This window comes from Rhinoraja longicauda, chromosome 6, assembly GCF_053455715.1.
Source record: "Rhinoraja longicauda isolate Sanriku21f chromosome 6, sRhiLon1.1, whole genome shotgun sequence".
Taxonomy (NCBI): Eukaryota; Metazoa; Chordata; class Chondrichthyes; order Rajiformes; family Arhynchobatidae; genus Rhinoraja; species Rhinoraja longicauda.
Genome location: NC_135958.1, coordinates 19,165,213 through 19,186,012, shown reverse-complemented (window position 1 = coordinate 19,186,012; position 20,800 = coordinate 19,165,213). Strand labels below are relative to the sequence as shown.

General features: G+C 41.9%; 1 protein-coding gene across 1 annotated transcript in view; it reads left to right on the top strand.

Moving 5' to 3' along the window:
• fcsk (fucose kinase) overlaps window positions 1–20,800 on the top strand; it is a 134,284-nt gene that overhangs the window by 30,039 nt on the left and 83,445 nt on the right. Inside the window, 1 exon segment of the mRNA XM_078400619.1 lies at window positions 19,149–19,300. Within this exon segment, the coding sequence (XP_078256745.1) occupies window positions 19,149–19,300 (152 nt within the window).

Below are 20,800 nucleotides of genomic sequence, written 5' to 3'. Positions count from 1 at the left end.
GTTCTTCTCTCCCAGACTCTCTCTTGTCCAGTCTCTCTGACTTGTGGGGGTGGGAGGGAAGGAGGTGGGGAATGTTGACTCCTAAATCTAGGAATTTGGAGATAAGTTTGTTTTGGATTATTTTGGAGTTTGTTTTGGATTATAGTGGAGAATGTTTTATTGCCTATCCTCACTGATTATGGTCTGTGGGTTAGGAAGTGAAGTTTCTCTTCAAGATGGAAAGGGTTTCATTTTAACATTTCATTTGAAGATTGGCTTCATTGCCCTTGTAAAGCTCCCTCAGAACAATATGTTCAATACAGTGGCACAGTTGGTAGAGCTACTTTTTCACAATGCCGGAGATCCAGATTTGATCCTGATCTCGGGTGATGTATGTGTGGATTTTGCATGTTCCGTTTCCACTGGGTGCTCAGGTTTCCTCACATCCCAAAGATATGGTTTATAGGTTAATTGGCCTCTGTAAATTGCCCCTCATGTATATGGAGTTGCTGCAATAGTGGGATAACGTAGAACTAGTGTGAACAGGTGATCGATGGTTGCATGGACTCAGTTGGCCGTAGGCCAATTTCCATACTGTATCTCTAGAACACTAGCCAAGAGTCTTGGAGACATACATGGAAACAGGTCCTTAGGTCCAACTTGCTCATGCTGATCAAGATGCCCCATCTGCACTAGTCCTTACCTGCCTGTGTTTGGCCAATATCCCTCAAACCCTTTTCTATCCATGTGCTTGCCAAATGTCTTTTAAATGTTCTTGTAGCACCTGCCTCAACTACCTCGTATGTGTAGGGAAGAACTGCAGATGCTGGTTTAAATCAATACCATTCATATGTTCATACCACTGGGTTAGCAGCTTTCACCCCAGCGGTATGAACATTGCCTTTTCTAACTTCAAGTAGTCCTTGCTTTCCTTCTCTCTCCATCCCCTCCCCCTTCCCAGTTCTCCGACCAGTCTTACTGTCTCTCACTACATTTTATCTCTGTACCGCCCACTCCCCTGGCATCAGTCTGAAGAAGGGTCTTGACCCGAAATGTTACCCATTCCTTTCCTCCGGAAATGCTGCCCCACCTGCTGAGTTACTCCAGCATTTTGTTTCTGCCTCAACTACCTCTTATGGCAGCTTGTTCCATATACAGTGCACTCCATAATGTTTGGGACAAAGACCCATCATTTATTTATTTGCCTCTGTACTCCACAATTTGAGATTTGTAATAGAAATAATCACAAGTGCACATTGTCAGATTTTAATAAAGGCCATTTTTATACATTTTGGTTTCACCATGTAGAAATTACAACAGTGTTTATACATAGTCCCCCCATTTCAGAGCATCATAATGTTTGGGACACATGGCTTCACAGGTATTTGTAATTGCTCAGGTGTGTTTAATTGCCTCCTTCATGCAGGTACAAGAGAGCTCTCAGCACCTAGTCTTTCCTCCAGTCTTTCCATCTCCGCTGGAAACTTTCATTGTTGTTTATCAACATGAGGACCAAAGTTGTGCCAATGAAAGTCAAATAAGCCATTATGAGACATCAGCCAAACCTTAGGCTTACCAAAATCAATTGTTTGGAACATCATTAAGAAGAAAGAGAGCTCTGGTGAGCTTGCTAATCGCAAAGGGACTGGCAGGCCAAGGAAGACCTCCACAGCTGACGACAGAAGAATTCTCTCTTTAATAAAGATAAGTCCCCAAACACCTGTCCGACAGATCAGAAACACTCTTCAGGAGTCAGGTGTGGATTTGTCAATGACCACTGTCCACAGAAGACTTCATGAACATAAATACAGAGGCTACACTGCAAGATGCAAACCATTCGTTAGCCCAAAAATAGGATGGCCAGGTTACAGTTTGCCAAGAAGTACTTAAAAGAACAACCACAGTTCTAGAAAAAAGGTCTTATGGACAGATGAGAAGATGATTAACTTGTATCAGAGTGATGGCAAGAGCAAAGTATGGAGGTGAGAAGGAACTGCCCAAGATCCAAAGCATACCACCTCATCTGTGAAACACGGTGGTGGGGGTCTGGGCATGTATGGCTGCTGAAGGTACTGGCTCACTTATCGTCATTGGTGATACAACTGATGGTAATAGCATAATGAATTCTGAAATGTATAGACACAAAGCCTATCTGCTCAAGTTCAAACAAATGCCTCAAAACTCATAGGCCGGCGGTTCATTCCACAGCAAAACAATGATCCCAAACATACTGCTAAAGCAACAGAAGGAGTTTTTCAAAGCTCAATTCTTTAGTGGCCATGTCAGTCACCCGATCTGAACCCAATTGAGCATGGCTTTTATATGCTGAAGAGAAAACTGAAGGGGACTAGCCCCCAAAACAAGCAATAGCTAAAGATGGCTGCAATACAGGCCTGGCAGAGCATCACCAGAGAAGACACCGAACAACTGGGGATGTCCATGAATCACAGACTTCAAGCAATCATTGCATGCAAAGGATATGCAACAAAATAATAAACATGACTACTTTCATTTACATGACATTGCTGTGTCCCAAACATTATGGTGCCCTGAAATGGGGGGACTATGTATAAACACTGCTGTAATTTCTACATGGTGAAACCAAAATGTATAAAAATGTCCTTTATTAAAACCTGACATTGTGCACTTTAACCACATGTAACTTAAAAAAATTACAAATCTCAAATTGTGGAGTACAGAGGCAAATAAATAAATGATGGGTCTTTGTCCCAAACATTATGGAGGGCCCTGTATCCACGATCCTTTGTGCGAACATCTTTCCTCAACAGGTTCCTATTACATCTTTCCCCTCAACTTAACTGTAATAGAACTCTATAGAACATAGAACCAGTTCAGTATAGAATTCTATTGAAATTCTATTCTATACTGGATCATAGCCTTGTGTCTCTGAGCAGGTTTGTGCTCATAACATTTTGATTCAAGATGTAAGTATGTTTTGCCTGAGTTAATTACATTCCTACCACAAATTAAGACGTGCTTGTGGGAAGTACTGCATGCAGGCAATTGATAGGTAGGTCAGGCTCTGTGTGCGTTGGTTACTGTTGTTTATACTTTCTTGCCAGTCGCTAGGCAATAAAAAGCCTGCATAAAATAAGAATACAAAGTGATACAAGAACACAGCTGGCATGTTAGCATATGAAAGAAAAACTACACAAACATGGAACCATTAAGCAAATGAAAGCTATGGGAGGATTAAATCTACATAATATGATTAATTTTTCATTAAAAAAAACCCAAGCGGCTTGGTTTTCACTTATTGAGACTAGTATCGGTTTAAGATGTAATTATAATTTTGGTATTTTCTTGTTTCCAGAACCACTGAAAAAATAATTTTCAGAATGGGCTGTAAATCTGAAGGCCATTTATGTCAATTTTGTTATTGTATCAGCAGGATAGTGACTATTGTAATTTAAAGACATGTAGCAGCTAGTACAGAAACAATTCCACAAGTAGGAATAGGACAATGACCAGCATAATCTGTTATAGTAATGTTATTTGAAGACTAAACATCGATCAGAAAACCTCTTGCTTTTTCCTTTAATGCTGTAGTTCTTTGAGATCCACTTATTGCCAGCCTGAGCGGACAGCTATCTGTGTGATGTCTCATGAAAATATTCCCATTGCAGAACACTATGAATACTACATAAGAATATGTCTGTGGAATGGTGATTAAACCCACATTTTTTCTGAGCCAGCGGAACAAAGTTTCACCCTCAAGAAACACTTTGTATGCTGACAACATAATGTATTTTGCCCCCACAAAAATATCTCACAACGTAGGAGAGGCTTGAGGATAGGGGATGCTAGTGGTATTGAACTTAACATCCCAGGGAAGGAGAATAATGAGCAGTTCTGACAAGAGCAGGGCCTCGTACATGAAAGCTTTAGTAGGGCAACATATTGAACTATCAAGCTTTGTTCTGAAGTCTGTTTTGAATCTGAAGGGTCTCGACCCGAAGCGTCATCCATTTCTTCTCTCCTGAGATGCTGCCTGACCCGCTGAGTTACTCCAGCATTTTGTGATACCTTCGATTTGTACCAGCATCTGCAGTTATTTTCCTACACATCAGGCTTTGTTCATTCATTTAAACTTAAACTTTACTTAATTTAGCCCAATTGTATAATCATCATAGAATGCGAAGGTGTACCGAAGCACAAAGGACATAAGATAGTAGAAGACTTCTCCACAGTAGAGGCATGTAAAACTGAGGGCATAGGATTTGGGTAAAGGGTAAGAAAGTTAGAGTGGCTATGAGGAAGACTTTCGCTACCCATCTTTACCCAAGTTGGAACCAGGAAGGTATTGCCTTGGAGAATGGTGGAGCCAGGTACTCTCATAATATGTTAAGAAGTATCAGATGAGCACTTGAATCACAAATGACAAAACCAATTGCAGATTGGGTGATTGTTTTGCAGTACACCTGCCTTCAGTCTGAACGAGTGCCTCTGTATTTCTGATTGCCTGCCTTTTTAATTCCCCATGCATTCTGACCAATCTGGCTTTAGCTACCTGCGCAATTATAATCAAGTCCAATAACAGTTTGTGAATTAACATCTCATCTTTCATTTGGGAATGTTACAGCCTTTTGGGCCATATTGAATACTCCAACTTTAGCTAATTCGGCCCATTTTCTGCCTGTATTACAACTGGTATTTTTTGTCTACCACTACATTGGCTCGGTTTTTCTCCACAGTCAGTTGTCTGCTTGGCATGTCTCACAACCTTCCTATTAGTAGCACAAAACGCAGAGAAAAAAGTAACTGTGACGTTAAGTCATTTGGTCTTGAATATTTCCTTTGTCTGCCCCATTTCTCTCCTTACCTCTCTGCTGCTGAAACTACTTGTGTTTTCGAACTGTCAGTTCTGGCGAAGAATCTCAAAGCTGAAATGTTAACCGTTTCTCGTTTCACAGAAGCTGCATGATCTGCTGATGTTTACAGCATTTTCTGTTTTTATTTCAATCTTCCAGCCTCTTATGTGCACCATTCTCACCACCAATATTTTTTGGATTTCGAGAGCTTTGTCACAAAGAACAAGGTAATCTATTCAGTTCCCCCTGACATTTCCCCTATTTTCCCAGTTCACTGGCTCAAGCACACACTTTAGTTTCTTTATCTTACCTCATGCTTTCCCTAAGCTCAACTTAACCCATGAGACCAACCTCCTATTTATCAATCACGTTCTCTTTCTAGGCCCCTTACTAGCACAAATGGTTAAGTGTTCTTTTCCACGAGGTGCTATTCCCTACTTCATCTTGCACAATTACTCTGTTCTCTTGCTTAATCTCCAATCTTTCACTCTTGTTGGCTCCTAAATTCATACTTATCTTACTCTGAATTTATTGCTTAATTTTCTGCAACTACCACTGTACTGCCGAATACTCCATCACTGTCACTTATTATTTTCAACACGGCTATTATGAAGATTTTCTACCACTTGCCTTTTACAGCCCATTTGCGTCATTTGATATTGTTGATCGCATCAATTGGTTTTAAAATCTATTTATAATTTTGCCATTCCATATTTCAGTGTTTTTTGATTATCAGATATCTTTTCTACTTCCGTTCTGGCCTTTTGATCATCGTTAAGTTTAATCACTCCTTCACTGGGAATCATTCCTTCAACTGTCGAGGTTCTCAGTTCTGGAATACACTTCAAATCTGCCTTGACGCCTCCTTATGGAGTTGGCAGACATAAAATCCCATTTAGGCCAGTCTGAAGAAGGGTCTCAACCTGAAACGTCACCCATTCCTTCTCTTTAGAGATGCTGCATTTCCCGCTGAGTTACTCCAGCTTTTTGTGTCTATCTTCGGTTTAAACCAGCATCTGCAGTTCCTTCCTACACATAAATTTCCTGTAAAGTGTTTTTAGACTTTAAAGCATGATGGAGGCGTAGTGGTAGTGCTACGTCATTGCAGTGCCAGTGACCCGAGTTTGATCCAGACTAAGGATGCTGTCTGTACGGAGTTCGTACATTCTCCCCGTGACCTGTGTGGCTTTTCTCCAAGATCTTCGGTTTCCTCTCACACTCCAAAGACGTACAGGTTTATAGGTTAATTAGCTTGGTGTAAAATGTATAAATGTAAAAAATTGTCCCTAGTGTAGATAGATAGTGTTAATGTCACCGTACGGTGGCACGGTGGCGCAGCGGTAGAGTTGCTGCCTTACAGCGAATGCAGCGCCGGAGACTCGGGTTCGATCCTGACTACAGGTGCTGTCTGTACGCAGTTTGTACGTTCTCCCCGTGACCTGCGTGGGTTTTCTCCGAGATCTTCGGTTTCCTCCCACGCTACAAAGACGTACAGGTTTGTAGGTTAATTGGCTTGGTAAAATTTTTTAAAAAAAATAATTGTCCCTAGTGGGTGTAGGATAGTGTTAATGTGCAGGAATCGCTGGGCGGCGCGGACCCGGTGGGCCCAAGGGCCTGTTTCTGCGCTGTATCTCTAAATCTAAAAAAAAAATCTAATGTGTGTGGATCGATGGTCAGTGCAGACTCGGTGGGCCAAAGGGCCTGCTTTCATGCCCTAAACTAAACTTTTTGCGATCATCAAAGATGCTTTTAAATGTCGGTGGAGAATTAGCAGTTTGGATGCAGCTGCTAAGATTCTGCATTTCCCATGAAATATTTTTAGAAGCAGAAAGAAAGTGACCATAGATCATTGTGAAATATAGGCCTGAATTTTGTGATCAGTGGGGAGCAACAGTATGTAACTGAATTGGACGGAAGCAGTCCTCAAAGATCCAGCAATTTCTTGTTACTGTGGACATAACCTTCTCTGTTTGGTGTTAGTTTGTGATTGTATGCGTTATTGCATTTTTATTGATTATTCTTATTGGTCTTATTGTTGAACTGCGGGTAATGTTTCATTTCACTACACATTTATGTGTATGTGACACATAAACGACTATTGACTATTGACTATCAACTGCTGCCAGGCATCAGTTCACCATGATGCCTGGCATCATTAGTAGTTGATGTTATCAAGTTGGCTGAGCGGCCAGTCACATTGAAGAATTCTTTACCCAAACTGGGAAGAGAATGCACAATTTTTAATTACTATTTTCAAAATGCTATATTTTCAAAGTGCTATATAAATATTAGAAAAAACCATGATTAAGGTACAAGCTTATGATAGTTGGAAATTAGTACCTGGAGTAGAAGATTAAATTAATGCCTCGGGATGGAACTAGAAATAATACAACACCCAAATGTGCTCAATGGAGCAGAGCAGGCATGTGGTCATAACCATCCATGGACTGGAAATGCTGCAGTTTGCAGCTGTCTCTGGCTCACTGATATTTTATATAATGTTAAGCACAACCTTGAACAACCTCCTCCATTATTTTGTAAGGCCATTATACTGAATTGATTATTGGGTTAGACTCCACTATTGTCTTAGACTCCACTATTCAGCCAATTTCCCTTTTCTGCCTGATATCTGTATCTCTTGATTCATTTATAGTCAAAATATGTTTCGACAGACTGCCTTAAATATCATTGAGTTCTTAGACAAACTTCTGGAATTGATGATGACTGACAACCACTCCAGTTTTGTGGGTCCTGATTTGGCTGATGAGACCAACTTGAAAACCATAATATAAACCAATTAATGTACAGAGACCCATTCGTAATGAAGTCTCATGTAAAAACCAATGTAGCATCTTTGTCCCAATGCTTTTCTTGATCTTTCTTCAGACCTTCATTCTTCATGGTTCATCATTCATCCATGGCAATCTGTGGCACAGAGTTCCAAATAATTAAAATTCTTAGAGAATTCTCCCCATCTAAGGCTGTCCCTTTATCCTGTTTTTAGTTTAGTTTGGAGATTCAGCATGGAGACAGGCCCTTTGGCCCACCGAGTCCATGCCGACCATTGATCACCCATTCACACTAGTTCTATTGGATCCCACATTCACAAACACTCCCTGCACACTTGGGGGCAATTATACAGAGGAGCAGTGACCAATAAAAACAGGAAGAAGTATCCAAGAATATTAGCTTCCAACATGATACTAGACTGGGTAGTTCAACAAATCTATTGTTTGGAAAGGCAGATGTTATGTGCCTTACCAATCTTCAGAAACAAGAACTTGGCCTACTCATTTATAGCTTGGTCGTGCACTTTGGCCACAATATGATTAGTCTTGGATTTAACTTCCTTTAGACCGTCAAAAGTTGGAATTAAATGGTGCTTTTTAGTGTCATTTACATACGTACACATTGATTTTCTGGTAACTGATTGTCCGGCTCCTCCTTTAATCCGGACAAATTTACGAGAGCACACTTGAAGTCCCCACGACCGACCGCCAGACTACTTCACTGGGCGGCCACAGATGGCATTGCATGTGGCACACGACCTTTTGGGAGTGTGTCTCCATCCCGAAAGAGTTAATCATTTTTATTATTATAATTAAGTTTCTAACAGTCCATGGTGCTTTAGAGCAGTGCTTCTTAAACTATTTCAGTGTCATTCACCCTTGAGTCATTCACCCCTCCAGTTTCATTCACCCAAAATAATTTCATTCACCCTTGGGTGAACCATTCACCAGTTTAAGAAGCACTGCTTTCGAGACACGAGAGGAGTATAATTGATGGGTCATAGTTGTTTGTTGAGTTATTTTTACGTTATTTATACAACTTCCTCTGTTGGTCCGGCAGAACTGATAATCAGGCAAGGTTCTGGAACCAAGGGTGCTGGAAAATCAGTGGCGTACCTGTATTCACTAACCATGCCACCTACATTCACATCTAAATCATTAATATAAATGACCAACAATAATGGACCCAACACTGATCCTTGTGTTGCTAAAAAAAAAATCTGTCATGGAGGTCAGAGAAGCTTTTTGATATATTGACTGTGATCTTATTCTGTTATCTGAAGTTGTTAGAGTGACGTTCCTTGTGTGATGCATCACTTTCGAAACCAGCACACAACTTTGCACAATGATATTTTTCCATTTGTTAGGGACCAGTGACATATCTTTCCAATAGAAAGACTCGTGCTCAATATAAATCTTGAAATACAAATAGTTGTGCTCTTTCAAAGAAGGATTTACATTAAAATTAGGAACCAAACAATTCGTAAGGTTAATAGGTTTTTACCAGTATATTCCTTTTGTTGCCACATAATGTTATTGTGAGACCTGAGTACAACGTGTCACACCTAGATACAATTACAAATACAATTATGACTTTTAAAGACATTTGGACAGACAAATGGATAGAAAGAGTTCAGGGGGATATAGGCCATTTGCAGGAGTGGTGACGTGGGCAATATATTACACATGATCATACAGCAGATTGTTCTGTCACTCCTGCTGGATATGCTACAGATTCATGAAGGCAGTTGTGTTTGGTGACAGAAGGTTACGTTGGAACTTAGATTACCTGTTTTGTTTCCAGCATTATAATCTTTCATTTGGCAACAAAAAAAGAAAATTCAGAGAGGAGTTAAGTGCACTCCATGTTTTAAGATGTTAGTTTTTGCATTTCTTATTCAATTCTTTTTATTTCATCCTTTGAGGTGGATGTTTCATGAGATCAAATATTGGCCACCTAAGCTATGTTATATAGGTCAGAAGGTACTGCGTGTTTGTTTGCATGAAGGTAGACGGAGTGGGATACCTGAATTGGACATTCTATTTCTCCGTGAAAGGAAAAAAGTACTTTTGGTGAAAGTTTACTCCCCTCCCTTCAGCAACCACTCCATTCTCCACTTTCACCTGTCTGCCAAATGTATCATGGTTGGGTAGTTCACGGGATTGCATTTTCAGTGCACTGTTAAAGTTGCTCTATGTTGGAAAGAGCTTGTGTGTATACAGCAACTGGGAAAAAAACTGGGTTTCGGTTTTGATTCATTCTTCAAGCTCATACCTGAAGAATGCCAACTTAGGCAAGTTTTTACGAAGAAAGTTTACTTGGATGAGTTACTGCAGGGTTACCAGTGGCTTTGCAGCTGAACCGTCTTATTTTGAATCTTCCAGGAAATTGAACAGCTGGAGGAGTGAGTCAATGTTGCACCATGTACGGATAGACCCTATGGTACATAGGAACAGGTAAAGGCCATTCATGCCCTCAATCATTTGATAAGATTACAGTTGATGTGCACTTCATTTACTTGTTTGTATTCGTTAATACCTTTACCTAACAAAGAGCATTGATGGAATAAGTGATATTCCTCTTTGTACATTTGTGTTTGAGCGAAAGAAATTGAAAAAATATGAATTTTCAGTCTCTTTGACCATTTGTGAACTGTCCAACAGGCCTGTTGAGTAGCCTTGCAGCTTGCTACAAAGTGTTTATCGTCCTATATTTACACTGTGCTAATTGCTGGGAAGTGGAGTTATACATATTCTGCAACAGGATGAAACATTCCACAAGGAAATAAAATCTCATGCTCGTGTTTCATTGCAATCGTGTATTTGTGTCCTTTTTGATTCATTTGTTGATCGGGTCCATTGCATACATAAATACAAAGATAAATCTATCTTTTTTTAAAATAAATAGCTGTTGTTGGTTTGTTGCAAACCATTGTTAAGACTGGCCATTGCATCGATTACATTGACTATATCAAACTAAACAATACATTAATTGGATTTTCATTACTTTGTATTTTAGTACAAAGTCATGTCATGCTGATTGAACTTCTGTCATTATACCCCAATATGTTCAATGCTGTGAAATGAAGATGCTTGGCAATTTAAGTGTGGCCTCATCTTATCAAATATTATCTGGGTTTACTTTGAAGAGGTTAAGAAAGCATGTGGTGAGAAACTCAAATATGCAGTTCAAATTTTAAGTAATTTTCCACTCCAATGGCTAAATGGTCTCATTCTGTTCCTGTGCCTTGTGGTCATAATACAGTGTTTCATAGCTAAGCATTGAACAAAAATAAATATGATTAGAACCACTGTTCCTAATTTTTTGAGTTTTGCTATGGATATTGTAAGAAAGCAGAAAAACAAGAAATTGCAGATGTTGGAATCTTGAGCAAAAAAACCCCACAAAGTGCTGGAGAATCTCAGAGGGACAGGCAACATCTGGGTAGGGAATAGACAGGCAACAATTCTTCTTATTGAGCTTTCTTCATATTGATTGGAGTGGGGGGGAGAAAGCCGGAAAAGAGAGGTAGGGTGGGACAAAGCCTGGCAAGTTATAGGTAGACACAATAGAGAGAGGTTTGATTGGCAGATGGATATAGATGCCAAAGGTTAGGGGTAAAAAGGAATCCGTTAAAGAGAGTGGAGGAGGAGTGAAATAGAATGGTACAGGGAGGGATGTGGGTGGAAGGAGATGGGGAAGGGAAAGACAGCTAATAAAAGGGAATTGAGGACTAGAAATTAGTATATAAAGGAGGTGAAAGGAGTAGGGTGACTGGGGGCAGGGGTTTGGGAGATGGTGTGAGAAATGGGATTGCATTGGGGAGGGGGGGGGGGGGGTGTAATTGGAGATTTAAACGTTTGTACCATTGGGTTGTAAACTACCCAAGCGAAATATGAGGTGCTGTTCCTCCAATTCGCACCTGACCTCCCTCAGGCAATGGAGGAGGCCCAGGATAGAAACGGGAATGTGGGCATGGGAAATGCAAAGGGGAGTTAAAATGGTTAGCGATTGGGAGATCCAGCAGGTCTTGGTGAACAGCGCAAGTGTTCAACAAAATGGTCCGTGCTAGCTCTTGCCGATGTAAAGGAGGCCGCATTGGCAGGACTGAATGCAGTGGACAACGTTTGAAGAGGTGCACGTGAATCTCTGTCTCACCTGGAAGTGTTGCTGGGGTCCCACTAAAATAGTGAAAGAAGAGGTGTAGGGACAGGTGTTACATCTCTGGTTACTGGATGAAGGACTTGGGGAGGGGGTGGATTTAATGGGAAAGGATAGGTGAACCCAGGAGTGGTGGAGGGAGCCGAGTCTGTGGAAAGTGGGATGGAACGTGATGGGATGACGTGACTGATGGTGGGATCACGTTGAAAGTGCTGGAAGTTTTGCAGAATGTGTTGGATGCGGCTAGTTGTGTGAAAGATGAGGATCTGGGGAACTGTATCCCTGTTCTGTCTGGTGGAGGGGGAGTAAGAGCAGAACTGTGGGACACAGAGGTGACATGGATGAGGGCTCCATTCACAATAGGAGGGGGAAAACCACATTTACTGAAGAAAGAGAACATCTTGCATGAACCCCCCTTCACCCTCCCCCCCTCCCACGTGGATCCCCCTATAACTTGCCAGGCATTGTCCCGCACCTGAAGCAAGTTATTCAACTCATATTTACAGTGCAGAAGCAAGTTATCTAGCTCAGTACGTTCACAACTGCCTCACTTTCATTCACTCGCCCAACCTTCATATCATATCATATCATATATATACAGCCGGAAACAGGCTTTTTCGGCCCACCAAGTCCGTGCCGCCCAGCGATCCCCGTACATTAACACTATCCTACACCCACTAGGGACAATTTTTACATTTACCCAGCCAATTAACCTACATACCTGTACGTCTTTGGAGACGTATCTCCATCTTACATCTAAAAGATTTTTGCATATTTTTCTATTCCTTTCATATGACAATAGACAATAGGTGCAGGAGTAGGCCATTCGGCCCTTCGAGCCAGCACCACCATTCAGTATGATGGCTGATCATTCTCAATCAGTACCCCGTTCCTGCCTTCTCCCCATACCCCCTGACTCCGCTATCCTTAAGAGCTCTATCTAGCTCTCTCTTGAATACATTCAGAGAATTGGCCTCCACTGCCTTCTGAGGCAGTGAATTCCACAGATTTACAACTCTCTGACTGAAAAGGTTTTTCCTCATCTCCGTTCTAAATGGTCTACCCCTTATTCTTAAACTGTGGCCCCTGGTTCGGGACTCCCACAACATTGGGAACATGTTTCCTGCCTCTAACATGTCCACCCACTTAATAATCTTATATGTTTCGATAAGATCCCCTCTCATCCTTCTAAGTTCAAGTGCCTAGCCGCTCCAGTCTTTCAACATATGACAGTCCCGCCATTCCGGGAATTAACCTAGTAAACCTACGCTGCACGCCCTCAATAGCAAGAATATCCTTCCTCAAATTTGGAGACCAAAACTGCACACAGTATTCCAGGTGCGGTCTCACTAGGGCCCTATACAACTGCAGAAGGACCTCTTTGCTCCTATACTCAACTCCTCTTGTTATGAAGGCCAACATTCCATTGGCTTTCTTCACTACCTGCATGCTTCCTTTCAGTGACTGATGCACAAGGACACCCAGATCTCGTTGTAGGTCCCCTTTTCCTAACTTGACACCATTCAGATAATAATCTGCCTTCTTATTCTTACCAACAAAGTGGACAACCTCACACTTATCCACATTAAACTGCATCTGCCATGCATCCGCCCACTCACACAACCTGTCCAAGTCACCCTGCAACCTCCTAGCATCTTCCTCACAGCTCACACTACCATTCAGCTTTGTATCATCTGCAAATTTGCTAATGGTACTTTTAATCCCTTCATCCAAGTCATTAATGTATAATGACTTTCCTTTAAATACATGCTTGCTACTTGCATCAACTGCCAGACTCTGATTACAATCACAGGCTGATAAATACATTTATTTTGAGTTCCTAGTGCATTTATTAGTTACTCTCCTATATTTATGGCTTTTGGTTCTGGTCTAAATGCATAATTTATTCCAATTACACCAGTCTGAAGAAGGATTCCGAACCAAAACATCTCCTGCCCATTCCCTCCCCAGGTGCTGCCTCACCCAAAGAGTTCCTCCAGCACTTTGTGTTTTGTTATTGTAAGAAGCCAGTTGTCCTGGTTCCAAGCTTAGATCATACAAACTTGTGCTTTTATTCTAGAGTACCAGTTTAAGCCTAACAATGTATCCGTGATCTAAAAGTAATATTTCTATAATTTAGTTCAAAGGTTGAATTATCGTATGCATTTAATTGCTTACAGCAAAATTCCAGGTAATCTGAGCTGCCGCTAACCAGCAATAACATCTTGTACAAAAAAAGTGTCACAGCTATTGCAGATTGGCTTTTTGGGAAATGGTAAAGGTATTTAGCTTTACCATTTATTAAAATTGTCTGGTGGCTGCAAACATGATTAATAAAGAGCCTCATGCACTGAAATATGGCTGTCATGCGATGACATAGAGTTGTGGAAAGATACAGCATGGAAACAGATCCGTTCGCCCACCAGGCTTGTGCTGACCATCTTTAGGATGTGGGAGGAAATCGGAGGAAATAAGCAAACTCCGCACAGACAGCAAAGGAGATCAGGATTGAACCCTGGTTGCTAGAGCTGTGAGGCAACCACACTGACTGTGCCAATAAACAATGACATTTGACATTTGACATTTGGCGGCACGGTAGCGCAGCGGTAGAGTTGCTGCTTTACAGCGAATGCAGCGCCGGAGACTCAGGTTCGATCCTGACTACGGGTGCTGCACTGTAAGGAGTTTGTACGTTCTCCCCGTGACCTGCGTGGGTTTTCTCCGAGATCTTCGGTTTCCTCCCACACTCCAAAGACGTACAGGTATGTAGGCTAATTGGCTGGGTAAAAATGTTATTAAAAAAAAAAAAAATTGTCCCTAGTGGGTGTAGGATAGTGTTAATGTACGGGGATCGCTGGGCGGCACGGACTTGGTGGGCCGAAAAGGCCTGTTTCCGGCTGTATATATATGATATGATATGATATGATATGACAATGGAGAATGGTATTGTAAATGATAGAATAAACAGTTATCAGAAATCTTTTGCCTTGGATAAACGCAGTCACCAAGTATGCTTTTTTTTTTCCTTGTATAAATACATACCCAAATATTGATTAAACTTTTGCTTCTTTTCAATGTAATCTCCAACTGAGTCAACAGACCAAGCTTTTTTTAAAGATAAACACAAAAAGTTGGAATAACTCAGCGGGACAGGCAGGGCAGCATCTCTGGAGAGAAGGAATGGGTGATGTTTCGGGTCGAGACCCTGCTTCAGACGTTTTTTTAAACTTTGATTAGCATAAAGAAAGCAGTGTTACTGCACTGCAGTGTACAGCTCTCAGCTTTTCCTCAGACACGGAGAGTCTGAGCAGATTCAGTTCCATTAACAAAATGCCCTGCAATACTGAGCAACTTCCATTTCAGCCATATTTTGCTCTCCCTGACTACTTGCCATGTAATTGACATTCATTCTGTAAACTGTCGAGTGATTCCTAATACTTGTGCTATTGAATTTATTTGCTGCAAATTCCCGTGAGCTGAGGATTTGGGGGCAGTGGAAGATTCTACCTATTAAGAATGATGACACAAGGAACTTGCTACTAGTCCATTAATTTCTACGCCTAACCCAAATATCTGTAGTTACAGGGAAGAAACTCCCTAGGGTTAATAGAAAGTTGGCACATCAATTCATACACATGAATTTCATGAACTTCCTGCAATTTGCCAGTGAATACAAAGCGAGAGCAGAGGAAGAATGAACAGGGGCTAAAAAGTTGACAAACAAATCAGTCAGTAAGTACTGAAGCCAACAATGACACTATGAAAAACTTTCTTTGCAGAATTTCTGCTGTGTAGTCTTATTTGGACAACCTTAGGGAGAACATTATGGAATGGAATGCTTTATTCTTTGCCTGCATACCCAAGGTATGCAGAGTGGCCACCTATGGTGCTGGCAAAGCTATAAAGTATGCTGGCCCCTCCTTTGTTCTTCCCCCACACCAGTTCTCCCACGCCGGGTCACCATAGTCCATTGTTCTTCCCCCTCCCTCACGGCGATCCCCCACGACGGGTCCTCCAATGTTCTTCCACTCCCCCCCCACCACCTCTCATGGTGGTCCCCCAATGTTCTCATCGACCACCAACCGTGGGTTGACCTGCGAGTCTTCACCACTGCCGCTGAAACTCCACCACCGCCGCCGAGGCTTCACCGCTGCTGCTGTGTCACCGCTGCCGAGGCCCCACTGCTGCCGCCAAGGCTACACCGCTGCTGAGGCTTCACCACCGCCGAGGCCCCACTGCCGCCCCGAGGCTTCACCGCTGCCGCCGAGGCTTCACCGCTGCCGAGGCCCCACCGCCACGAGGCTTCACTGCCACCGAGGCTTTGCTCCATTATCACCATTCGAAAAGCATTTGCAAGCTTTGTAATTCACTTGTTAAGCTGTGCATATGTTCATCTGGGAAGAGCACTTTACGTCTTTCACCAAGGAAATTGTACTTCGATTCTTTGGTGAGAGAGCACAGTCAACAGTAGTCAGAGGCTCAGAAGCACCAGCAGGCTGCTGCACATAAACCTGCTGAGAAATGCAACTTAAGGTTCACCATTGGCTCATACCCACGCTTACTAACTCCCTACTATTAAAATGCCTTACTATCTCCCTACTATTAATATTAGTTTTTGGTCCCCCTTTACAGTTCGCTCTGTCTAGTCCCATGTCCTCTCTTTCTGGTTTTCCTCTGATGAGAAAAAACTGTCATGTCTTTTGGTTAGTGGTTTTGCAGATAGTGAAGATGGTTGTGAAAGAATGCAGCAGGATTTGCAGCGATTGGCCAGATGGAAGGAGGAATAGTTGATGGAATTTAATACAGAAAAGTGTGAGGTGTTGTATTTTGGGACATTGAACAAGGGCAGGACCTACACAGTAAATAGTAGGCCTCTGGGTAGTGTTGTAGAGCAGAGGGATCTAGGAGTACAGGTGCATGGCTCCTTGAAGGTCGAGTTGCAGGTAGTTAAGGTGGTCAAAAAGGCTTTTGGCACATTGGCCTTCATCAGTCAGAGTATTGAGTACAGAAGTTGGGAAGTCATGTTGCAGTTGTATAAGACGTTGGTGCAACCGCATTTAGAATATTATGTTCATTTCTGGGCACCATGTTATAAGAAAGATATTGTCAAGCTTGAAAGGGTTCAGAAAAGATTTACGAGGATGTTGCCAGGACTAGAGGGTCTGAGCTCATAGGGAGTGGTTGAGTAGGGTGGGTCTCTGGATTCTGCATTCCATGAAGTGCAGGAGAATGGCGGGAGATCTTATAGAGGTATACAAAATCATGAGAGGAATAGATCGGGTAGATGCACAGTCTTTTGCCCAGAGTAGGGGAATCGAGGACCAGAGGATATAGGTTCAAGGTGAAGGGGAAACGATTTAATAGGAATCTGAGGGGTAACTTTTTCAATTAAAGGGTGGTGGGTGTATGGAACAAGCTGCCAGTGGAGGTAGTTGAGGCTGGGACTATTCCATTATTTAATAAACAGTTAGACAGGTACATGGATAGGACAGATTTGGAGGGATATGGACCAAGCTCAGGCAAGTGGGTCTAGTCTAGCTGGGACATTGTTGGCCGGTGTGGGCGAGTTGGGCCGAAGGGCCTGTTTCCACACTGTATCACTCTATGACTCTATGTTAAGGTAACATTCAATGCCACATTAGCGTTGGTTAGCTGTTTGAAATTCATCCCATTTGAACAGTTTCCAGTTTGGGATATTACCAGACCCAGCGGAGAGCTACTTCTAAACAGCAGGTAGGAGGCTTCTATCCACAACAATCCTTTCCTGCTCGAATAAGCAAGAGGATGTTGACATGAAACATCTATCCAAAATGTGACTCTCAATCCCTGTTGAGAATGGAGCAACGCAGAAGATTTAGTGTCAGCAATTAGACCCAACACTGGGCACAATTCTAGTTCAGCCTCTATCAAGAGAAAGTCCAGAGAAATGAGATGGGAGGGGTGATGACCTTGAAAGACGAAAAGGGCAAGAATAGCCCACGTTACATGTTACAATAACATTTCCGCCCCAGAGCCTGCTCTGCTCTTCAATAAGATCAGGTCTGATGCAATCATTGGTCTCTGCTTCATTTCCTCACCTGATCCCCGTTTAGTATAAATTTCTGCTCTTTCAGTCCTGAATGCAAATAATGTTGCAGAATCGACAACTCCCTGGAATAAAGAATTCCACTCAAAGCTCACAACTCCCGTGAGGAAAGACTGCAACTCGGTCAATGCGGCAGCCTACCTGCATTGAAGTATCAATGAAGATTTCTCGATGACCCTGGAGATATCCCCAGAAAAATATCTCTCCAGTTTGTATGTGCCGTAACTAGCAGGAATGAATTTAGTAAATAAAGGTGCTGTATTTTATCACAGTACTGTGAAAATAAAAGTCTTTCTCTTCTGATTGCACACTTTATAATCATTCATATCACTGTTAATTAAAACTGTGACAGCAGTACATTAAGTAGTTGGAGAGACAATTAATTAAAATATGTTTGAACTCGAGCAGTTACTTTGTGTAAATTTTTGTCAGTCACCACAGATTTGTTCATTTATTGGTGTAACATGAGTGAAAGGCAGGGCAGGTACTTTATGCCTTTGAGAGAGACAGCCTTGAGCTACTGCAATCCATGTGGTGAACATACATGCTGTTGTGAACGGAGTTCCAGGATGTTTCTGCAGTGATAAAGGAAATGTGATAAAACAGTATATATTGGCAGGTCAGTCAACAATAAAAACAGGAAGCAGTATCTAAACATAGAAGCAGTGTCAGGTGTGAAACATAACATCGGAACTTTCCATGAAGGGTATAGACCAGAAAGGGACCACACCCGCTGTGTTTCCAGCACGTTTGGTTTTAATAGTAAACATCAAGCAATTGCAGCTTCTTTTATTTCCAGGTGATAAATGGGATTATATATAGCTTGGAAAATGTGGAGCCACTGGTGTTCCAGGCACCTATTGCTTTCTACGTTGTGAGAGGCATGAGTTTGGAGGGTGCTGTTGGAACAGTCATCAAATTGCTGCCATGTGCCTTGTGGACGATGCACGGGAGACAGGGCAGATCGAAGACGGAGGGAATTACTGCTTCTGGTGGTGAATAAACGCTGAATAGGCGGAATGTGTTGGCATGGATCATATCAAGTTGTAAACCTGTCGGGTGCAGCTGCAGGTTATCCATGTAACTAGAGACCATTTCGTTAAATACTGAACCTGTGCCTTGAAGGTGGTCGGGGGCTTAAGGCAGTAAAGTCATGACTTGTTGCAGAGTACGTAATGTCTGATGAGGAAAATAAATAAGTCAGTAATGTAAGGCCAGATGAGCGAGCCCTGTCTTTCTTACCACCGAGGCCTTGTCCAATCTCACTTGCATATTAATTTCCTATCTCTTTATTTCCCCAGAACTTGAAATCCGCCAGCGTAAAGGGTCCATTGCTGCTGGTGTAGTCCTTCTTACCGTCGAGGATCCAGAGGCCCATGTCGGTAGTGGAGGTGCAACCCTCAATGCATTGTTGGTAGCTGCTGAACACCTCAGTGCCAGGGCAGGATATACGGTGCGTTAATTAGCTATTAGCATATCTTTAATTTAACACTTAATCCTGTGGTGATAAATGAAAGGCAAGATTTCAACAGTCAATCACTGGGTTTTACTTAAGCTGCAAGCTATTTGCATTGGCTCTTTAAAAGATTATTTAGTTAGTCTCAAGTTCTTGCTCTTTCCCCATTGCCATAACAAATTCTCCTTTTATATGTGATTATTGTGTTACCTTTTTAAAAGTTATCGTTGAATTTGTTTCAATTTTTTTCCTTTTGGGTTGTGCATTTCAGATTGTAGAGCCATAATACAAACAATAGACAATAGGTGCAGGAGTAGGCCATTCGGCCCTTCGAGCCAGCACCACCATTCAATGTGATCATGGCTGATCATTCTCAATCAATACTCCATTCCTGCCTTCTCCCCATACCCCCTGACCCTGCTAACCTTAAGAGCTCTATCTAGCTCTCTCTAGAATGCTTTCTGAGAATTGGCCTCAACTGCCTTCTGAGGCAGTGAATTCCACAGATTTACAACTCTCTGACTGAAAAAGGTTTTCCTCATCTCCGTTCTAAATGACCTACCCCTTATTCTTAAACTGTGGCTCCTGGTTCTGGACTCCCCCAACATTGGGAACATGTTTCCTGCCTCTAACGTGTCCAACCCCTTAATAACCTTTCTTTCATTTTGTTACTTAGCTCAAATCTGTGTTTTAGCAGCCCTTCCCCCAATGGAAATTGCTTTTCCTAACTTGCTTTATCAGGATCCTTCATAATTCCAACACAATTTAAACATGCTTGCCTTCCTCGTGGCTTAGCTTATAAGTGCTTTGGATATTGTGGTATTATACCATATTAACCACATCCCACACTGAACTAAAAACAGCACGTGTTTAGTAGGCTAGGCAGCATTTGCTGAGTGAGAAATGGTTTTTTTTCCAAGCCCTGGCAACATCCTGTGGAAAGAGATGCTGAGTTAAGCATTCAGACCAATGACCCTTCATCAGAACTGGCCTGTACGATGTCAACCTTCTGAAACTATGTCTCTCCCTCCAGAGTGCTGAGTGTCTCCAGCAATTATTTTTTTAAATTTCTGATTACCAACATCTGGACTTGTTTGAATTTGAATAACTTTTCAAGTCTGTGACTTTGCAGTAGAATTTTGAGAGGGGTTAAAGAAATAATTATATTAAAATGGAACAAAAAGGAAAACAAGTTCTATGATGGGGAAAATGCAGGCAAGATTAAGTAACTAGAAGGATCGTGGTGAATTCAAAAGAGCTTGATAATATACCTCGTAACGAAACAAAAATCAATTGGGAGAAAGAGCAATGTGAATAGCAGGTTCATTAACTAAATTTAATCCTAAACATGAGAGTCAACACACTCTTGGCTCTGTTTCTGGTTCCGAACTTAAACTTGTCCCTCAAACAAGAATAGTCAACTAACAGCAAACCAGGATCTGAGCCTTGGAACCAAATGTACTGCGAGAAGCCAAAAAGGCCAAGTAGACTAAGAAA